The 22,257-nt window shown below is 39.3% G+C and overlaps 1 protein-coding gene across 5 annotated transcripts in view; it reads right to left on the reverse strand.

Annotated features, from left to right (window-relative positions):
• CIAO2A (cytosolic iron-sulfur assembly component 2A) overlaps nt 1–22,257 on the reverse strand; it is a 100,729-nt gene that overhangs the window by 71,326 nt on the left and 7,146 nt on the right. For 2 of the 5 annotated variants that reach the window (XM_025884303.2, XM_073877168.1), the window contains exons 3-5: nt 19,178–19,227; nt 15,315–15,360; nt 12,836–14,123 (exon numbers count right to left, since the gene is read on the reverse strand). In XM_025884303.2, the coding sequence (XP_025740088.1) occupies nt 14,026–14,123; nt 15,315–15,360; nt 19,178–19,227 (194 nt within the window). In that variant the 3' untranslated portion in view covers nt 12,836–14,025. Of the gene's footprint in view, nt 1–7,211; nt 7,379–11,457; nt 11,486–12,835; nt 14,124–15,314; nt 15,361–19,177; nt 19,228–22,257 lie in introns of those variants that run through there. The other 3 variants (XR_012373659.1, XR_012373660.1, XM_073877169.1) reach the window with 3 other exon arrangements.

The raw sequence follows: 22,257 nt of genomic DNA on the forward strand, positions 1-22,257 counted from the left end.
AAATGTTCAGAGGCATAGAGAATAGATCTAGGGAGTCCAACATTTGTCTAAAATGAGTATTAGGAGAGAATTAAAAGGAAGAAATAATAAAAGATATACTAAAAGAAAATTATCTTTTAAAAAAAAAAAGGTAAAAATCTTCAGATTAAAGGAACCCACCAGGGGCATCTGGGTCGCTCAGTTGTTAAGCGTCTGCCTTCAGCTCAGGTCATGATCCTAGGGTCCTGGGATCGAGCCCCACATCGGGCTCCCTGCTTGGCGGGAAGCCTGCTTCTCCCTCTCCCACTCCCCCTGCTTGTGTTCCCTCTCTCGCTGTGTCTCTCTCTGTCAAATAAATAAATAAAATCTTTAAAAAAATAAAAAATAAAAAAAATAAAGGAACCCATCAAAGGCCAAGTAGGGTTAATGAAAAAAAAATATGTATACCAAGGCAAATCAGGATGAAATTTTAGAACTGTAAGAATAAAAAAAAATCCTAAAAGAATTCAGAGGAGAAAAGCATCTTGCTTCAAGAATACAAAGGAGACTAACAACAGGTTCCTCATTTATCAAACCAAACTGTGAATGGGAGAGCAAAATGAAACCGTGTTTTGCAAAATGGCTCAGAAATCTTACCACATGCATCGGAGATGAAAAAAGAATTACTCTGGAAAACGTAAAAAAAAAAAAAAAAATGTTTAAAGGGTCCAAGAAAGTGGATGATGTGAGATACAAAAAATAGCTCGAGCTGAGTGGGACCTAGAAGAATGGAACACAGGTAGAAAGAAAACAAAAGAATTCTTTAGGGGCTGACACTTGAAGGATTCTCAATCAAGCTGCCAAACTTTAATGACACGGGATTATATTTCCTTCTTTATCCACCCAGTACTACTTCATAATGTCTTAGACTCACCAGACCCCTTAAATGAAATGATACAGAACTTCTGGGGGTAGGGCTGACGAATGTGAATCTTTAACAGGCCCCTTAGGAGATTCATATCTACACTAAAAGTTGACACCTAATGCATATTTGTTTCTAAAGAGAACTCATTTACTGGCTTTTAATTTTTAGAAACAATGCTTAAGCAAAGAATGAACTAGTTTAACTGTATGTACCGATTAATATGTAATGCTATAGATCTTGACAACACAAAAAATGTATATAGCTAACAATTTGGGAAGTGGAAAGGGAAGAAGGGGTAGAAGGAGAGGAATTTGCTCTAGTTTATATTATATTATTATTATTTTTATTTTGTTTGAATTAATTTATTTTTTGAAAGAGAGAGAGAGAGAAAGTGCACAAGCACGGGGAGGGGCAGAAGGAGAGGGAGAAGCAGACTCCCCACTGAGCAGGGAGCCCAATGCAGGGCTTGATGCAGGGCTCGATTCCAGGATATATTATATTATTTTTAATCATAATGGAAGCCCCTCAAGGAAATGGCTGATACCAAGGATGGGGCAGGGAGAATACAAGGATGAGAGCAAAAGTCAGGGAAAGGACAGGATATTCTACAACCTAGGACATCTTGTGCCAGAAAGTAAGGAAGTGCTCAAAAATGGATGGTAACAAATGTGCTGGGGACAAGGGAGCCAGCTTGAAGGGGCTCCCACTGACCAGATTTGGAATAATTTGAGTATTGAAATAATGATAGGAATAGGTTTTAATATGTTGATATAATATATTGAAAAATTTTGAAAGAATCCATATGTTCTAATCTGATATTTAAAAAATAAAAATTAAGGAGCACCTGGATGGCTCAGTTGGTTAAGCGTCCAACTCTTGGTTTCAGCTCAGGTCATGATCTTAGGGTTGTGAGATCAAGCCCCGAGTCGGGCTCCACACTGGGCGTGGAATCTGTTTAGGATTCTCTCTCTCCATCTCTGTCTGCCCCTCCCCCTCTTAAAAATCAATTAAATAAATAAATTAAGATTAAAATTAAGGGGCCTTTGGCTAGCTCAGTCAGTAGAGCATTCATCTCTTGATATCAGGGTCCTGGGTTCAAGCCCCACATTGGGGATAGAATTTCCTTAAAAATAAAAACTTTTTTTAAAAAACGGTACCCCCCCAGGGGCGCCTGGGTGGCTCAGTCGTTAAGCGTCTGCCTCCGGCTCAGGTCATGATCCCAGGGTCCTGGGATCGAGCCCCACATCGGGCTCCTTGCTTGGCGGGAAGACTGCTTCTCCCTCTCCTACTCCCCCTGCTTGTGTTCCTTCTCTCACCGTGTCTCTCTCAAATAAATAATAAATAAAATATTTAAAAAAATAAAAAATAAAAAAATAAAAAAATAAAAAACGGTACCCCTATTTACTTCACAGAGATTTATAAAAAAATTTTTTTAAGATTTTATTTATTTGACAGAGAGAGACACAGCAAGAGAGGGAACACAAGCAGGGGGAGTGGAAGAGGGAGAAGCAGATTCCCCACGGAGCAGGGAGCCCAATGTGGGGCTCGATCCCAGGACCCTAGGATCATGACCTGAGCCGAAGGCAGATGCTTAATGACTGAGCCACCCAGGCGCCCCTATAAAATTTATTTTAAAAATTAAAATTAAAACAAAGAGAGGAATAGGAAGGAAAGCAATGACTTATTTATTTATTTATTTATTTATTTATTTATAAAGATTTATTTATTTTAGAGAGAGAGCACATGGACAAGCAGGAAGGGCAGAGGGAGAGAGAATCTCAAGCACACACCCCACTGAGTATGGAGCCCGAAGCAGGGCTCGATCTCACGACCCTGAAATCACAACCTGAGCCAAAACCAAGAGTTGGTCACCTAACCAACTCCACCACCCAGGTGCCTCAGGAGAGCAATTTTTTTTTTTTAAAGATTTTATTTATTTATTCATGAGAGATGAGAGAGAGAGAGAGAGAGAGAGAGAGAGGCAGAGGGAGAAGCAGGCTCCCAAGGAGCAGGGAGCCCGATGCGGGACTCGATCCCAGGACCCTGGGATCATGACCTGAGCCGAAGGCAGACGCTTAACCATCTGAGCCACCCAGGCTCCCGGAGAGCAATTTTTTTAAAGAAAAATGCCAACTCATAAGTGGAGAAGACATGATGGAATTAGAAAAATCACCACTTTCCCACCACATAGCAATGAGTGTTCAGGCAAGACTCATCACTGGATATTAAAACCGCTGAGTGAAAGATGGTTGGAAACCAAGATATTCCCGTGGTTTCTAACTACCATGCCACAGACTACTCATTACTGACAAAGAGAAAAGGGTACTTTTACAATGAAGGAATCTGGTAGATATCACCTCAATAAAATTTCTAAACTGAGCATCAGTAATAATGGGACAAACTGACATCATGTGTTGTGCTGGGAAAGAACATCATCTATGTAGTATTCCTGCCAAAAATGTGGACGCTGAATCTGGTCAAGAGGAAACAATCAGACAAATCCAGATTGAGAGACATTCTGCAGGACAACCGACCTGTACTTTTTAAAAATACCATTGTCACGAAAGAAAACATGACTTCTCTACATTAAAGACGACCAAAGAGATGACAACTCTATGCAATGTGTCACCAGTGAGTGGATCCTGGATTAAAAAAAGAAGTTAAAAGGGACATTATTGAACAATTATGGAAATTTGAATATGGACATTTCATTATGTAATCAATCAATGCTACATTTTCTGAGTGGGAGAATATATTGTGGTTATAGAAGAGGATGTCCTTATTCTTGGGGCATGTATGTTAGAGTATTTGGAGGAGAAATGGCGTAATGTCTACAGCTGTTCCTCAAATGGTTCAGCAAAAAGGAGAATGTATATATGTAGACTATGAGAAAGCTAACCATGGCAAGCTATTAGCAGCTGATAAATCTAGATGAATTCTTCTTGCAACTTCTCTGTAAGTTTGAGGTTTTTCAAAACCAAAAGTTGGGGGAAGTAAAACAACATTTATTATGGTAATTAGCAGAAAAACTAAAAGTACAAATTGTTGAAGCTGGTTGTCTTTGGGGAGTAGGCAGAAAAGGACACTTCTAGTTTTCATTTTATACTTTTTGAATGTTTTTTGCTGTGCTTCTATATTACTCTTGTGATTAAAGAAAACTAGTAATTAATTAATAAAACAAAATATGTAGAACAGAGGTTGCTCTGAGGATGTAAGCTTGTATCTGTGGAGGCCTCTTCATTCCAGAAAAGAATTAATAAATATCATGTTTAGTGCCCATTAATGCTCATTAAGCTTGTAGACCTATTAATGTGCACTGAGGTTCTTAGAGCTCAGTCTTGCTTCCTCAGCCTCGTTTCTGCTCAACAATAGCCTTCATTAAAGGGCTTAAATTGTTTTACTAAACCTTGCAAAGAGGAAAAATACTGCTAAGAATATTAAATATCACTAATGTGAAGACCTATTAGGATGTAAATATCTTTCAGAAATTGATGAAAATGACAGAATGAGTTGAATTATATCTTGATTTTTATGTCCTATTATGTCCTTTTTTTTTTTTTTTTTTTTTTACCAGGGGGGTCGTCTCTGTCAATCTACTTAGCCCCTGTTTTAATCTATAAAATAATTAAGTAATCTAGAAAGTTTCACATTTTATTCTTTTAATTCACTTTAATCAACACAGAGAAATGATTTGCCCAAATCATGCTGATAATTGGCAAATGCTCATTTGGAAGCCAGACCTCTTTCCATATATCCTAAGCCCATCGTCCTGGCTCTGAGTTTTCCATGCTGTGTGAATGTGGATAGGTTACTCAACACCTGCCCACCATTTTCTTACCTATAAAATCAAGTAGTAAGATTAGATTAACGTAAAATCAGCCCCCATGGTCCCCAATGGTAGCCATGTATTTCAGTTGGGGAAATGAAAGTCCAGCAGTACTTGGCAACTTGGTAAGTTTCACCCTACAAGGCAACCTTGAGCTTGGCATATGTATGCACTGTATATTCTGACTCATCCGAACAGACCTCACGTTGACGTAGCCACAGGATACTGATATGACAGCCTCAGGAATCCAGTGACAAGGAAACTCAGCTGATGTGACCCAGTTTAGCTTAATTATTGAATCAAAACAGCAGTAACATCATCCACCACACCACCACCACCACCAAAGAAGCATACATTCCTTAAAAACAACTAATAAGCTTTGCTACTGGGTTATAAATCATTCTCAATTCTGTATAAATCAACAGATTCACAACTGTGGACCAGGCTCAATATTAATCACTCCTGGGGTTGTTAAGGATGTTAATGAATCCTTGGAAGCCCCAGAGAGCCAGAATCCATTGTGGCTTCTAATAGGTAGAAATTTAAACCAGAAGGAAACTTAGAGAGTATCTAACACCTTCATTTTATAGAAGGAAGAAGGAAACCTAAAGCAAGGGAAGTGACTTTTACCCAAGTTCATACTTGTCTGGGCAGAGCCAGGATTAAAGGTCAGATCTGACCCATCATCCAGTGGACATTCCTTATGTGAAATGCCAAAGGCTGAAACCCTGTGTGAAGCTGAATCCCTTCATTATGACCAAGGTGAGCCTTAAGTAATTCACCAAGAAAACACTACCATGAGCGTGGGAGACTTAGGGGGCACCTAAGAAGATAGGAAATAAAAAAACAGACTCAGGATAACCAAGAATAGGAGCAGTGTGATACAGTACTAGGCCCTAGGAGTTTGGACAGAACCAAAGGAAACTTCCCCAAGGGGGAAAAGAACATTTTACTTTATTTATCTCCTACCTTAAAAATAGACTTTTTTAAAAATGGCCTTATGAAGGAGACATACGGCATAAGACGCGTGTGTGCATGTTTAGTAACATTTATTAGGGGTTATCATATTATTAAAAGAAAACATATTCATTGCAAATAAACTTTTTTAAAGGTAGAGATAACTACTCTTAAATTTTTAATATATTTGCTTTTAGCCATTTAATATGTAAATGCACTCTTTTGTTTTTAATTGGGATCGTTTGGCATAAATTATTTTATATTTTGCTTTTATCTCTTGAGAATTCTCCAAAAAAATTAACAAGTCTTTGAAAACATTGAATCCATTAAATGAATGTAGTGTTAATTAGTTAGGCATTAAGTTTTACATTTCTCCTTATAAAAAATAATGTGACCAGGGGTGCGTGGGTGGCTCAATCTGTTAAGTGCCCGCCTTCAGCTCAAGTCATGATCCCAAGGTCCTGGGATCGAGCCCCACGTCTGGCTCCCTGCTCAGCGGGAAGCCTGCTTCTCCTTCTGTCTCTTCCCCTCCCCCCTCCATCATGCTCTCTCTCTCGGTCTCTCTCTCTCTCAAATAAATAGATAAAATCTTTAAAAATATATGACCATAGGGTTCATAAAGTAAGATTTGAAAATAATGGCCATGGATAAGATGGACCATTCAACAAAGGGTGTCAAGACAATAATTAGCCATGTGGATAAAAAGAGAGTTGGGTCCATTCCTCATGGATACCAGTATAAATTCCAAACGGCCCAAAGGTTGAAATATTAAAAAAAAAATCATTAAAGTATTAAAAACGAACATAGGAAAAATGTTTTATAACCTTGGAGAGGACACAATCTTTCTAATTATGACCAAAAAATCCAGGACACATAAAATTAAAGATTGATAAATTCAGTCACATAAAAATAAAATAAAACAAGAAACACACACAAAAAAAGCACTAAAAAAAAAGAAAAATATTCATGGCAAAAACAATGAGGAAAATCAAAAACAAGTGACAAACTGGAAAAAAACTTGCAACACATATCACTACTCTAATATGTAAAGATCTCCTACAAATCATTAAGAAAAAGACTAACCAGAAAAATGGACAAATGATATGAATGGTTCACATTAAAGAAAATACAAATGTTTCTAACCCATATAAAAATGATGCTTAACCTCACTCATCTTGAGGAAAATACTAACTAAAATTCTACTGAGGTAAAATTTTTCACCTATCAGTTTAACAAAAATCTAAAAGTTTGATAATGCCCTATTTGGCTGCAGTGCAATGGGGACTTTCACCCATTGATGGTAGGAGTGCAAATTGGTGCGATCGCTACCAACGGCAATTTGTCAGTATCTATACAATGTAAATGCATAGATCCTTTATCCAACAATCCCGTTTTCAAAAATTTATCCTAGAGATCCACTTGTAAATGTATGATATGAGGTATATATATGGTTGCTCATTATAGCCTGGTCTGTAATATCAAGATAACAGAAATAATCTAAATGTCTATCAATAGGAGGCTTGTTAAATAAAATATGATACATACGGGGCACGTGGGTGGCTCAGTCGTTAAGTGTCTGCCTTCGGCTCAGGTCATGATCCCAGGGTCCTGGGATCGAGCCCCACGTCTGGCTCCCTGCTCAGCAGGAAGCGCGCTTCTTCCTCTCCCACTCCCCCTGCTTGTGTTCCCTCTCTCGCTGTCTCTCTCTCTCTCTCTGTCAAAAAATAAATAAAATCTTAAAAAAATATATGATACATACAATGGAACACTGTAACACTGTGAAAAATGAGGAAGTTCTTTGTAGATTGTTATGGGAATATCTCAAAGACACACTGTTAAGTAGAAAAAAAATAAAGCAAAGCATAGAACAGCAGGGTCTGGCAAGATGTATGCTAAAAATTGTGCCAAAAAAGGTATATATATATATATATTGGTATTGGCTGTTAAGGGCGTAAAAACTCCCTGGAGCAATAAGAAATTATTAATCATGAAACCTGTTGGGGAAGGGTGAGAACCAGGTGGACAGAGTTGGGAAGTAGTCTTTTCACCATATACTTTAGGCTATGCTTTTTGATGTTTAAACCACCTGCAGGTATTACTCATTCAAAAACTAAGTAATTCATGTTATTTATTAACATGTTAATGTAGTTTATGTCAGTTAGTAGACATTAATTAAACATGCCTATATAACCAAAAAACTGGGAAACATATTTGCAGTATATATGACAGAAGATGCTAAAACCCATACTGTATAGTTTTTTGTTTGTTTAAGTGAACATCTCAGGGTCACCTGGGTGGCTCAGTCAGTTAGTTAAGCATCTGCCTTCAGCTCAGGTTATGATCTCAGGCTCCTGAGATTGAGCTCCTCCTGGGACCGAGCTCCGCCTGAGGCTCCCTGGTCAGTGGGGAGTCTCCTTCTCCCTCTGCCCCCCTCCCTGCTCTTGCTCTCTCTCTCTCAGATAAATAAACTTTTTAAAAATAAAAATAAATTAAAAGTGAACATGTCAATAGAAAAATGGGCAAAGGATATAAACGGGATTTAAAAAAATCCCAATAGAAATATTTTCCAATATTTAATCTTAGCAAATAATGTGAATGGAAAAAAAGGTAGCATTTTAAAATCTTCCACCTTGGGCAAAGATCTTTTTTAACTAACAATACCCTCCCCCAAAATAAATAAAGTAAAAATACCCAGGATTAGTGTGAGGCCGAGACACAAACCCCCATTCTTGGTAGGACGTCGATCAGTACGATTTCTTCAGAGGGCAATTCAGCAATATATATCAAAAGCCTCAAAATTATTCATAACCTCTGGCAAAGTAATTCCACATCTAAGAAAGTCTTCCACGATAATCACCCCTGTCAGAACAAAGGCAAAGTGCCCAGTGCGTTGTGGCATTTAGCGCAGCCGGGTCAGAGGGGTGACAAGGGTGCCCTGGGTGGGGAACGGGGTCCCTCCGCAGGTCCCTCCGCAGGTGACGCTCAGCAGGCAGTGCTCTGTCTTGCTCCTGGCTGACCAGCTGGAAACCTGAAATTTGACACTAAGGAGTCATGCTTTGCTGCCACCTAGTGCTCCCCAGGTGATTGCCCCCAGCTGGCAAGGAAAACTTGCACCCAAGTAACTTAGCACCAAGGGGCCCTCCCCTCTATTTTTACTTAACATACACTAAAATAAAGCATTTACTATGTTCCGGGCATTGTGTTCAGCACTCCCTCTTAATCCTCTTAGCAGCGCTATCAAATACCTCACTTTACAGATGAGGGAACTAAGGTATAGAGAGGTTAGGTAACTTGCCCAAGGTCACATTGCTACCCAAGGGGCTAACACCAGGATTAGAGCAAGGTGGCATGTTGGCACCTGAGTCTGTGCTCTGAACCACCTCCTTTGCGACGGGCAAAGGTCTGTGTGATAATAATAGTACTCAAAGAGAACCTCACAGCCCATACAGCAACTGCCATCCCTTCCCCTAGCACATCTGGCCCAAATAAGTTCACGCAGGGACTGAATCCGCCTCTGCCAGATAGGCAGTCTAACGTGAGTCAGGGACAATCTATGGGCCAGGCTAAGTCCAGGGGGTTTAAAAAAATTAGTTGTAAAATATTTCATATATACAAAAAATATATAAGGAATAACCTAACAAATATTCAGGACCCACCAGCAGCTTTAAAAAAAAATAGTGTCTTCAGGAGTAATGCATCAGTGATGTGTTTTAACCCTTAGTTCATTGGCTTGTTTTCTGCCACTGTATTAACACACAAGGGGCACCAACTGGGCTATCCATGCAATGCGGCTTTTATAGCAATCCTACTCTTTCCTAAAATATAGTCCTCCCCCAATCACAGCTAATTGCATCCTGCTGGAGACATCTGCAGTTTCGGTACAAAGCAGTTGCTTCGTGGTAGAGCTGAGAAAGCGTCTTGAGTATATATTATGATTTAAGAAGATAGTGGCTTCCAACCAAAGCTGTGAAGCCCAGGGCTCTGAGGAGTTATTGAAAGAACAGGAAGCCCAAACGCGCAGGCAGCATTATTTGCAGACGAGAGTTATAAACCTGGCCTCCACTGACTCCTTAGCAAATCCATGACGTCCTGAAGTCACATGCAAAGTATCATGTGAGTGCCTTTTTTCCTTTCGGAAAAGGAAAAGGATCCATTCCCTACCTTTCATCAGTTTCCCAAAGAGGTCAGAGACCCTCCAAAAAGGTTATGAATCATTCCTACAGATCAGGGGCCGGCAAATGGCCCACAGGCCAAATTCTTCCTGATACTTGCTTTCATACAACCCTCAAGCCAAGAACGGGTTGTTGGGGTTTTTTGTTTTTGTTTTTTTGTTTTTGGTTTTGGCTTTTGAGAATAGTTTTTCTATTTTCAAATGGAAAAAATCCAAAGAATAATATTTCATGACATATAAAATTAAGTGACATTCAGATTTGTGCCCATAAAAATGTCTTACTGAAACGCAACCACACTCACTCATTTACATCGTGTCATGGCTGCCTCTGTGCAACAAGAGCAGAGCTGAATAGCTGCAACAGAGACAGACACAAAGCTGGAAAATGTACTATCTGGACCTTTTCTGAAAAAAATTTGCTGATCCAGCAGTAGATGGGACTAGATAGTACCTCTTATAAATATACGTGCCTCTACTTTTCACTTGTGTGTATACATGCTGTCATGATTAAGTACAACTTCATCTAAGTATATTATTAATGTAGTGGATGTTAGTCATTGGAACCCTCTTCACGAATTGGGGGAGTTCCCACCATGTGAGTCTTGCTGAGAGAGAGGTGGTGTCCCATACAGAAGGCCAACCTCTCCTTTCTCCCGCCTCCCTGGCACTCAGGGCATAGATATGGCCCTTGGGATTAGAGACCCCATCTAGGGCTCTGAAGCTGGAGTGAGTCACACAAAACAGCAGGGAGAGGAGAGATCATTCTGGCCGTAGCAGACACAGCAGTCACATCTAAGTTCCAAGGGCAGCAGGACCAGCAGGATGGGAGTGCCTGCAGCAATGACCCATTTCTAGCTGGTCTCCTCACTCGACAGTCCCTAAGGAATGGTTTTGTCTTTGCTTCTAGCTGTCTAGCCTCTGTGCCTCCCCGGCCAAGCCAAGCTCAGGCACTAGAAGAAATGGCCAGCATCATTCATGGCCTGCAGCAGAGGGGCTGAAGGCAGAGGTTGGTTAAGTACGCGCTCCGAGGGGACAGAGAGGGGCCAATCTGTCTTTGCATCCTTGGCACCTGATAGTGCTGGCTACTCAAGAGAGTGCTCACTAAAATATCTGTTGATGAGAGATACACTAGGGATCTCAGATTTCATTAGATTCCAGCCACCTGAAACTGGCAATGAGCATTTCATGTATCAGGGTCTCTTAAGAAGGGACTATAAAGACAGCCCTCCTCCTTAAACCCTAGCTATGGCTTCCTGGGTTTCCCAGACCATCAAGGCTCTAGTGATGAGAAACGGTCAGAACTTGAGGACTGATGTGAATTTGACCCTGGGCTATTAGTCTCAGAGCCCCTCTGATGATACCTGCCCTATCTTTTAGAAGCAGAGAGCCAGTCAAAAAGCACACATGTATGCGCACGTGTGCACTGGCTGGGAGAACATGAAACAGGGTACACACTAGGTACGCTTAGTTCTGGACCTGGCCCTCCATTGAGGACTGCCATGAAGCAAGCAACTGGGTGTTGGTGCTAAGGCCCAACTCTGGTGGATTTGTCATTTGAAGGAAGTGATTACAGTGACAACTAAAAATCAGCAATACTTCATTACTTGTGGATCTACTTACATAGGCTGGGTGACAGATTTCTAATGACCTGGAAAAAAGAGAGGAGCCAATGAGAACTTTTGTAGCAAAAGATCGGGAATCAGTAGTGACATTTCCCCAAAGCTAGTGCTCCAGTGCCACAACGTCTGATTTTCCGAACAGCACCTTTCTTCGAAGAGGGAGAATGTGGGACAAAAGCTGGGCTGAAGACAGTGCAGACTTAGCAGAAGCCAAGACGGTTCCCACAAGACTTCTAGAACCAGTATGTTATAGAAGAACTCATTCTATTTTGTCCCTCACTATCCTTTGATACTTTGTTGAGAAGGTGTAATCTTCCTCTGCCCAACGGTGAAGATTTGGGCAGACAATTTCTGTCAGACAGTCTTCCCATCACTTTTAATCATAAAATCTCACTGCATTAAAGAATCTAGTCACATCTCATAGTCAAAACTACAACTTGGCATTAACTCTTTGGCTAATTTGGGTCCTGCTTCAGGCTTAAAACCTACAGCAGAGCAATGGGATACAGTCCTTTCCTCTTCTCCAGCCCCCCTGCTTGCTAGTTAGCCTACCACTGCTTTGGAGGCTGACGAGGGAACAATACTCGAGATAGGATAGTTCTTAGCTGGTTGGCTTTGTGCTTTTGGGGCCTACCTGGTGATTAGGGCTGGCTCCCTCTTGGGTTGGTACTTTCATGAGCTTACCAGAGGTCCCTGCTGTACACCTTGACCCTGACAAATGCATCCCCCCGCCCTTGCTGTCCTCTCTCCTCAGTTCTGGGGCACCAGGCAGGACATGTTCAGACCCTTTCCGTGGAGGTCTCCTTGGCTCTGCTGATGGCCTATTGGACAATGTCAAATATGACCCCACAGCACAGTCCATGAGAAATAGTCATGCATACCGTGCCCTGAGGGCTCTGTCATCAGAGTCATTGGCCTTGCCTCTCTTGCCCTCTAGACTTCCTAGGCAGGAATCAGCTTGCCTTTGGCCCAGCCTTCGGTCCTCTTCCACCTTCTTCCTCAGACCTGAGCCAAGCACCGGTTTACTGGATCGCCCAACTGCAGGGAACACATTTCTAAACTGTCTGAGTTGTCCCCTTGGAATTCCCCTCAGCAGATAATGGTAGAAGGTGTCCCTTTCCTACCCTTCCACCAAATGGGGGCTGGAACTCAACACAGCAACAGCTTTATCCAAAAAAAAATCTCTTCATTAATCTTCTTATAAAATCCTGTTCTTTCAAAACATATATTCTCAAAGTGGATAAAAGGGTTCAAGAGCCATGGAACAAGTTCTCCTATTTTTCCCTTTGTATCCTCTATTAAATTTCAGGCAGAAGAGCTCCATTCTAATAACCTATTATATTAGTTACTTATTGCTATATAAAAAATTACCCCAAAACTTAGTGGTATAAACAATAAACATTTATTATTGCTCACAGCTTCTCTGGGTCAGGAATGTGGACGGCTTAGCTAGACAGTTCTGGCTCAGGGTCTCGTGAAGTTCCAGTCCAGATATCAGCTTGACTGAGGCTGGAGGATCACTTCTAACATGGTTCACTCACATGGTTTGCAAATTGGTGCTGACTGTTGGTGCAAGGCCTCAATTCCTCTCCTTGTGGAATTCTCCACAGGGATGCTCGTGTGTTCTCAAGATGCAGTAGCTGGATTCCCACAGAGTGAGAAATTCAAGAAATCAAGATGAATGTAACAACACCTGTTATGATCTAGCCTCAGAAGTCACACACTGTCACCTCTGATTCGTGATTAGCCACACCTAGCAGCTTTGATTCAATATAGAAGGAAATACATAGAGGCATGAAGACCAGGAATCAAGGATCACTGGGAAACATCTGGGAGGCCACCTTCCTAACCACACCCTGTTACATACACTTCAAATGATCATTATCCCCTAAAATAAACTGAACAAAGTTCAAGTAAAGAAGAAACCATAAATTTAGATTGGTTTAATCAAAACTTCTCTGGGGACTTCTTGATCTTCAAAATTACGTATGTTATCTGGCCCACTCCACATCTGATCCTCATCTACAAATGGGTCCAAGACTATCCTTGAAGGCAGGGCCTACTCCTGATTTTAAGGGTTCTTTCTGGTTCTCAGATTTCTGATTCTACATAATAATCAGAAAATAAAGCTTTGTAAATATCTTTTAGAGTTGGCATTTACACTAAGGTGTATAATTCAACAAAAACATTCTAAGGTACATCATTACAAGAATCATCTCTGCTTTATTTATGCTACAATGATTTAAATTGAATACACTTGGGCACAGTAAATATTTGACATGAAAAGTAGTTGTTATCAGAAGAGGCACCAGAAAAATAGCAACTCATCTGACACATAATCACTAGAAAATATTTTTCTGTCCAATCACTTAAGTGTTATAAATCCTGAGAATGTTATACACTGAACAAACTAGGTACTACTTATAATTAAATCTTGCTTGCAAATCATCTGTTAAAAAAACGCCTTGAGGTACAAATCACCTATGTATTAAACATGTCTTTTACATTTTACGAAGAATTTAAACAAAAATATCAAACAATTAAAGTTAAGTGGCTCTTAAAATAGCTATTAGTCAGGCTCAAGAACACACTGTTCCACAATCTCCCGTAAGTTGGGGTTTTCCATTGCAGCTGCCACTCGCTCTTTGTCATTTATCTGCTTGTTGACTGTAAAACACAGACAAAAGTTAGCTGAGGAACTGTGTCAACATATAGTGACAGACAAAAATTTTATTAGCCCATTAAAACAGAATTTAACTCCTTGATAACTTAAAGCTAGCTCACTTTTTATAAGTTCTACCAGGGAGACTTACAGAGAAAAATACCCCCTAAATTCCTACTACTCTATCACAACTATTTTCATTTCTTTCTTTCTAGTCTTCGTCCATATACATTATTTCCATATAGAGTAAAGAGTAAATACAATTTTGAAAATTGCTATTTTTTCCCCGTAAGCCTATTTTTTAAACTACAGGGTTATTTAAAATAGCAAAAATTATAAGCCTTCTAAATTAATTATGGACACTATGCTACACAGAGCACCTTTATATATACAGCCTTCTTTTTGGAAAGATTCTTAAAACTGGCATTATTAGATCAAGGGGTATGAGTATTTTTATGGTTTGATTCTTATCACTGAATTATTTCCCAACATTTTTTACTAATTGTATTGTCAGCAACAATACATGAGCTATCAGTTTTCAAAAAATATCTGGTATTATTAATAAAAACAAACATACACACACATAAAACAGCAGGTGAAAAACGGCTCCTTATTATTGCTATAATTTGCAATTCCTTGATAAATAGTGAGAGAACATTTCTCTATGTTTATCTATTAGTTCTTCTGTGAATTTTCTGTCCATCTCTGTTAATCTACTGGGTGTTTTATTTTTTAATGAGCTTGCATGGATCTTCATATAATAAAGGTATTGGCCCATATCTTCTGTCTATAATTTGCTAAAAGCACTCTCAAAGTAAGAGTTTAAAAGAGAAATGTCCTTATTCTTTTCTAGACCTTCAATTTCAATTTCAAGTACACAGCTCTCTATCTTGCACCAAAGAAAAAAAAATCGAGCCCTCTTTAGAGTTTATAAGTCAAGGTTCCTAGAGCTGGATATTCTTTAGAGATGTGCAGCTACTAGCCTAAATCAGCCAATATTCGCAGGGCCTGCTCACCTAGAGTCCTACTGAAAAATTACTTTCTTGAAAAGTGTACGTTCCCCACCTAAAAGAAGAGCTAATAACTAATTCTTCACTTTTTTGCAAATGACCTGTAGATACTTGGATAGCAGAATAACAGTATCCAAGATGAAGTACTATCTGAAGTTGCTTTTTAATGGGTCAAGATTGACTTACTGTCTTCCTCTGTTGAGTGGGTTCCTTCAGAAATGTAGATTTCCAACTAGGAAGAAAAAAATATTAAAACCAAAACATTTAGAACAATCTAAGATAACAAATGAAGTGAAATGCACAGTGGACTCAAGTGTCTAGGAATGAAAGCCCAAATAGTGTTCTTAACATCAATGACTTAGGGACAAATCCCTCCAAAACTGGGACTGAAATTAGTCGATTTTTTTTAAAGATTTTATTCATTTATTCATGAGAGACAGAGAGAGAGAGGCAGAGGGAGAAGCAGCCTCCCTGCTTGGAACTGTGTCAACATATAGTAATAGACAAAAATTTTATTAGCCCATTAAAACAATGGGGGACTCAATTCCAGGACCCTGGAATCATGACCTTAGCTGAAGGCAGACGCTTAACTGACTGAGCCACAGTCAGTTAAGGGGCCCTGAAATTGGGATTTTTTAATTTTGGTCACCTGTGGAAGGCCTGCAGGGGGTATTCCAATTACTTTAATGAATATACACAAATAAAATTTTACACAAATGAGATCTCTTTAAATTTTTTATTGTTATGTTAATCACCATATATTACATCATTAGTGTTTGATGTAGTGTTCCATGATTCATTGTTTGTGCATAACACCCAGTGCTCCACGCAGAATGTGCCCTCTTTAATACCCATCACCAGGCTAACCCATCCCCCCACCCCTCTCCCCTCTAGAACCCTGTTTGTTTTTCAGAGTCCATCGTCTCTCATGGTTCGTCTCCCCCTCCGATTTACTCCCCTTTGTTCTTCCCCTCCTGCTATCTTCTTCTTTTTTTTTTTTCTTAACATATATTGCATTATTTGTTTCGGAAGTACAGATCTGTGATTCAACAGTCTTGCACAATTCACAGCGCTCACCATAGCACATACCCTCCCCAATGTCTATCACCCAGCCACCCCATCCCTCCCACCCCCCCACCACTCCAGCAACTCTCAGTTTGTTTCCTGAGATTAAGAATTCCTCGTATCAGTGAGGTCATATGATACATGCCTTTCTCTGACTGACTTATTTCACTCAGCATAACACCCTCCAGTTCTATCCACGTCGTTGCAAATGGCAAGATCTCATTCCTTTTGATGGCTGCATAATATTCCATTGTGTATATATACCACATCTTCTTTATCCATTCATCTGTCAATGGACATCTTGGCTTTTTCCACAGTTTGGCTATTGTGGACATTGCTGCTATAAACATTGGGGTGCACGTACCCCTTCGGATCCCTACATTTAGATACACATAGGAATACACAAAGATCCCTATCTTTGTGGTAAATACCCAGTAGTGCAATTGCTGGATCATATGGTAGCTCTATTTTCAACTTTTTGAGGAACCTCCATACTGTTTTCCAGAGTGGCTGCACCCGCTTGCATTCCCACCAACAGCGTAGGAGGGTTCCCCTTTCTCCGCATCCCCGCCAACATCTGTCGTTTCCTGACTTGTTAATTTTAGCCATTCTGATGGGTGTGAGGTGGTATCTCATTGAGGTTTTGATTTGGATTTCCCTGATGCCGAGTGATGTTGAGCACTTTTTCATGTGTCTGTTGGCCATTTGGATGTCTTCTTTGGAAAAATGTCTGTTCATGTCTTCTGCCCATTTCTTGATTGGATTATTTGTTCCTTGGGTGTTGAGTTTGATAAGTTCTTTATAGATTTCGGATACTAGCCCTTTATCTGATATGTCATTTGCAAATATTTTCTCCCATTTTGTCAGTTGTCTTTTGGTTTTGTTGACTGTTTCTTTTGCTGTGCAAAAGCTTTTTATCTTGATGAAATCCCAATAGTTCAACAAATGAGATCTCATACATATTTTACGCATGAATCTCTCTACCCTACACTCTACCTCTTCCTCCCAAATCAGTACCTAAAATATCTAAACTTCCTCTCTACCCTAAGCCCCAAGAAAGTCATATTAATGATCCAGTGTAGTTTATTCCGTATTTTTCTTCATACCTACATAATGGAATACAGATTTTATATACACACACACACACCCCAAAGTTGGAAGTTTCTTTTCTTTGCTTATTTTACAAAAATGGGATCACAATATAGTTTTAAGTATCCTCCTCTTCTCATTTATTATTATCTTGCTAAATTTACTCTCAAGTATAATATTGGTTAAGCTAAACCTCCTGGACCTGCTGCATTTCCTCAGATTAGTTAACCTCCAAGAACTAGACCTTCTGAGACAAACCCACAAAATCCTGTGACAAATAAAACATGCTGTATGATAAAGACATGTCTACTCTCCAGAGAACCCTGGAGTGTATGAACTAATTCTTACACAGTTATTTTACTACTAAGATAAATGTTTTTCAAGAGTGAAAAAAAAATCATACCTTATTATGGCTAAAAGAGACCCTAGAGATCATCTAGAACAGTCTTTTTTAAAAAACAAAACACCTTGGGGCGCCTGGGTGGCTCAGTCAGTTAAGCACCGACTCTTGATTTTGGCTGAGGTCACGATCTCAGGGTTAGGAGATTGAGCTCAGCGCCGGACTCTGCGCCGTTATGGAGTCTGCTTAAGATTCTTTCTCTCCCTCTGCCCCTCCACCCCGCCAAAACACCATATGAATTCCTCTAGCGGCTAGTGGCATAACACTAACTCTTATTCCAGACAACAAAGCAACAGGTATAAAATCACTCTATATTCATTTACTTTGGTTTAAAATTATGCATGACTCAACTCTGAAAAATTATAAATAAAGGGGAAAAGTCAAGCATTTATCCTGCTATTCCTGCATGAACTATATTTCAAGGAAACCACACAGTGGGCTTGGTACCTTGCAGGCACAGAGGACTCTAAATTTGAGAGGTTACCTGTGGCCCTTTCTAAGTGGTTCTTCCTTGGTTTTAAATTTTTACACATGAAAATATATTCAACATCATTAGCCACCATGGAAATGGCAATCAAAACCATGAGTTATCACTTCAAACCCACTAGGATGGTTATAATGAAAAAGACAGATAATATTAATACAGAAGTATAAGAACCCTAATACACTGCTGGTGGGAATGTAAAATGATGAAGCAGCTACGGAAAAAAGTCTAGCAGTGCCTCAAAAAGTTAAATATAGTTAGCAAGAGATCCAGCAAGTCCCCTCCTAGGTGGAGGGAAGATGAAAACATGCCCAAACGAAAACTTGTATATGAATGTTCACAGCAGCATTATTCATAATAGACAAGAAGTGGAAACAACCCAAATGTCCATCCATTAATCAACAAATAAACTATGGTACATCCATACAATGGAATCATACAAGGCAGTAAAAAGGAAGGAAATATTGACACATGCTACAACATGGATGAATTCTGAAAATAATATTTTAAGTGAAAGAGGCCAGTCCAAAAGACTACAAACTGTATGATTCCATTTAAATTAAACATTCAGAATAAGCAAATCTATAGAGACCAAAAAGAGATCAGTGGTAGCCTGGGGAGAGAGGAAGGTTTGGAGAAATGGGTATGGGGTTTCTTACTGAGGTGAGGAAAATGTTTTAAAACTGGGGCGCCTGGGGGGCTCAGTAGGTTAAAGCGGCTGCCTTCGGCTCAGGTCATGATCTCAGGGTCCTGGGATCGAGCCCTGAGTTGGACCTCCTCAGCGAGGAGTCTCCTTTTCCCTCTCCCTCTGCCCCACCCCTACCAGTGACTGCTCGCACTCTCTCTCAAATAAAGTCTTTAAAAAAACCACAAAAAATTGATAGTAGTGATGGTTGCACAACTCAGTGAATACAGGAAAACCATTAAACTGTACATTTTAAACAGATGAATTGTGTGAAATGTGAATTAAATCTCAATAAAGCTGTTATAAAACAACAAAATCTTCCTTACCTTATGTTTAAACGGTAAACACCGCTGAAGTTTTACTCTTAAGCACAGCCCTGTAGAGGAAAAAAAAGAAAAGGCCCCAATTATCTCTTCTCTTATTAATTCTTGACAATGTATACAACTGTGTGTAGGTGTCTCCATACAATACAGTAGCTGGAAACAGCTTTGGCTCAATCCAGTGTAGGTCTCCTTTGAGCCAGGCACCATGCTAGCAACTTTAATATATATAGTCTTACATATTCCTCATGATAATCCAGTGAGCCAGGTATTACCAAACCCATTCTACAAATTATGAAACTAAGGTCACAATGTAACTTGCCCAAGGTCACTGAGTTAGTAAAGTGGCAAATGGGACTAAAACCCAAGACCACTGCAAAGCTTAGGTCCTTTCTACTACATCAATTTACCTTCAAGCAAAGGTCAATTCACTCATTTAACTTTATTGAACACTCACAACAGGCCAGATCATGCAAAAATTTAAGACCAAATAAGAGCCACTTAAAAAGGACCACAAGAAACTTCTCAAATTTGGAATCCTCTATACCTACAATGTACAAATAGAGTTGTTTCCCTAAAACAAGATCCTCTGAAGTTCAGTTTATCACCTCAATGCCAAGTCATAGTTATGTGTATATATATACATATATATATATATATGTATATATATACATCCCCCCCGCTGCCCCGCTTCAGCTGAGACTTGTAACAGAAATTAACACTGGCCTTGGAACAAACCCTCAGTGCGCCCATGTTCCACTTCTCCCCCACCTCAAAACAAGGAAGGAATTTTTAACTAAATCTACACCCCTAGACACAAAAGATAAGTCAAACTGTTCTTATGCACAAAGTATTTCAGAGTACTTAGAGTCTAGAACACAGTAATTTCATAATAAGTATTAGAGAACTTTAAAGACAACATATAGTTTCTTTAAGAGGGTCTCCCTTTAGAAGATCTGCCTTAAAGTATATCTGGAGGGTTCTTCTCTTCCCTCTGCCCCCCACACTGTCTCTTTAATTTGTTACCTGTGTATCATCTGAGCCACTCACTGTTGGTAGCTGTTTTACCCACATAGTAAATAACAACTGTTTCACAATTCACAAAGCGCTTTCTTGAGCATCAATATCCTTAAGAGAGGCAGTACAGCATTACTGAGATAGATACTTTGGGTTCAAAAGAAGCTCCACTATATACAAACTATGGGGCCCCAGGCAAGTTACTTAACCTCTCCTGAGCTTCAGTATCCTTATCTGTAAACTAGGTATTATCATAGTACCACTATACATAGGGTTGTTATGAGTGGTAAATAGTCATGCAATGTGCCTAAAATAGGACTTGGTACATAAAAAGTATCTAATAAATATTAGCTATTACTATTGTATCATTTTCATTTTACAACCAGGAACCTTGATAAGTGATTTGTCTGACAAGCGGAGAGCTGGGAGCCAAATATAGACCTTCTGACTCCAAATCCTATGCCCTTCATATTGGACCACACCTGCCTTCAGCTTTTCTTATCTGGACTAAGTCAACACAAATGGCTGGCTATCAGCTGGTTTCTCTGCCTTACCCACTCATCCCCTTTGAATCTTCCTTGTTTTTGCAATTATTTACTGGGATAACTCTGAGTAGGTGACGACCTAAGCAATCAGGCTGGAACGCATACCCAGGTGCCTTCCCCTGCTTCACACTACCTGCTCATAGGAAAACCCTGCTAGATGCCAGGAAGAAGGCTCCCTTTAATGTCTTTTCCAATAGTGTTGATTGAACATGGTTTACTATACTAGTATACTAACTTCTAAAAAGCCAAGGGTCTTAACTGGAACTCATATTAAAAGGGTCCCAAAAAACCTGACAATACTTTGTTCAAGGAGTGGACAGATCTGAAGTAGCTACCATAATCGGATCCGGGCGCCTTTAGAGATACTTTTATTTCCTGGGCTTTCTCAATCTTTGTCCACACAAACGTGGTTTTTCGATAATTACAATCATAATCAAATATGCAACTTAGCATTCCAGTTTTTTCATACATATCTCAGATACTTTGATTCCTTGATTATCATTTTCTATAGAAACAAGAAATTCCATTATATTGGTGCCATTTCCTTATTAATAGATACTATAGTTTCTTCCAAGCTTTATTATTATAAATTTACTATAAAAGTTTTGTACATGTTACTATTTTCTTCAATGGAATTATTTCCTTAATTCCTGGGTCAAAGAGTAGAAACTTTTTTTTTTTAAAGATTTTATTTATTTATTTGAGCGAGAGAATGAGAGAGAGAGAGAGAGCATGAGACGGGGGAGGGTCAGAGGGAGAAGCAGACTCCCCGCCGAGCAGGGAGCCCAATGCGGGACTCGAGCCCAGGACTCCAGGATCATGACCTGAGCTACCCAGGTGCCCCAAGAGTAGAAACTTTTTAATAAGGACTTACTTATATGTATCCAGAGGCTTAAAAATACTTATACCATATGACCCAATAATTCCAATTAAAGGAATTTATCCTGAGGCAATAACTAGAGATATATGAAAATATTTATGTATAAAGTTGTTCATCATATTATTTAATAAATTGTGAAAGCCTAGAAGTGGTATAAATGGTTATAAAAATGATATACTGATGTGATTAGCACAAACCTCTATGACTATATAATTAAAAACTAATATTTAATGAAGAATAAAAAATATTCCTTATCTATTTCATGCGTTCTATTATCTAACCTTTATAACTGTTGACACTCTTTTATCTCTACTTTACAGATAAGGAAACTGAGGCTCAGAAATTTTAAGTAATTTGCCTAAGGCCACAAAGTGGCAGACCTGACAGAACTGGAATTTTAGCCTAGAGCACACATTCTTTTATGACAGCTGATTTTTATTTTTATTTTTTTTCTTTATGCTTCTGTGGAGCTTCCAAATTATTGCCAAGAAACATACTACTTTTGTAATGTAAAAAAACACAAAATAAATGTTACTTTTTGAAAAATCAATTTGCTAAAGGCTCTTAGAGTAATACACTGTCTATTTAAGAACTCTTATGTATTAAAATATTTTAAGATATTTCCCTTCACGTCAAGAGAGTAG

The sequence above is a fragment of the Callorhinus ursinus genome, unplaced genomic scaffold (genome assembly GCF_003265705.2).
Source record: "Callorhinus ursinus isolate GAN/ISIS: 27379988/994484 unplaced genomic scaffold, GSC_fseal_2.0 scaffold25, whole genome shotgun sequence".
Taxonomy (NCBI): domain Eukaryota; kingdom Metazoa; phylum Chordata; class Mammalia; order Carnivora; family Otariidae; genus Callorhinus; species Callorhinus ursinus.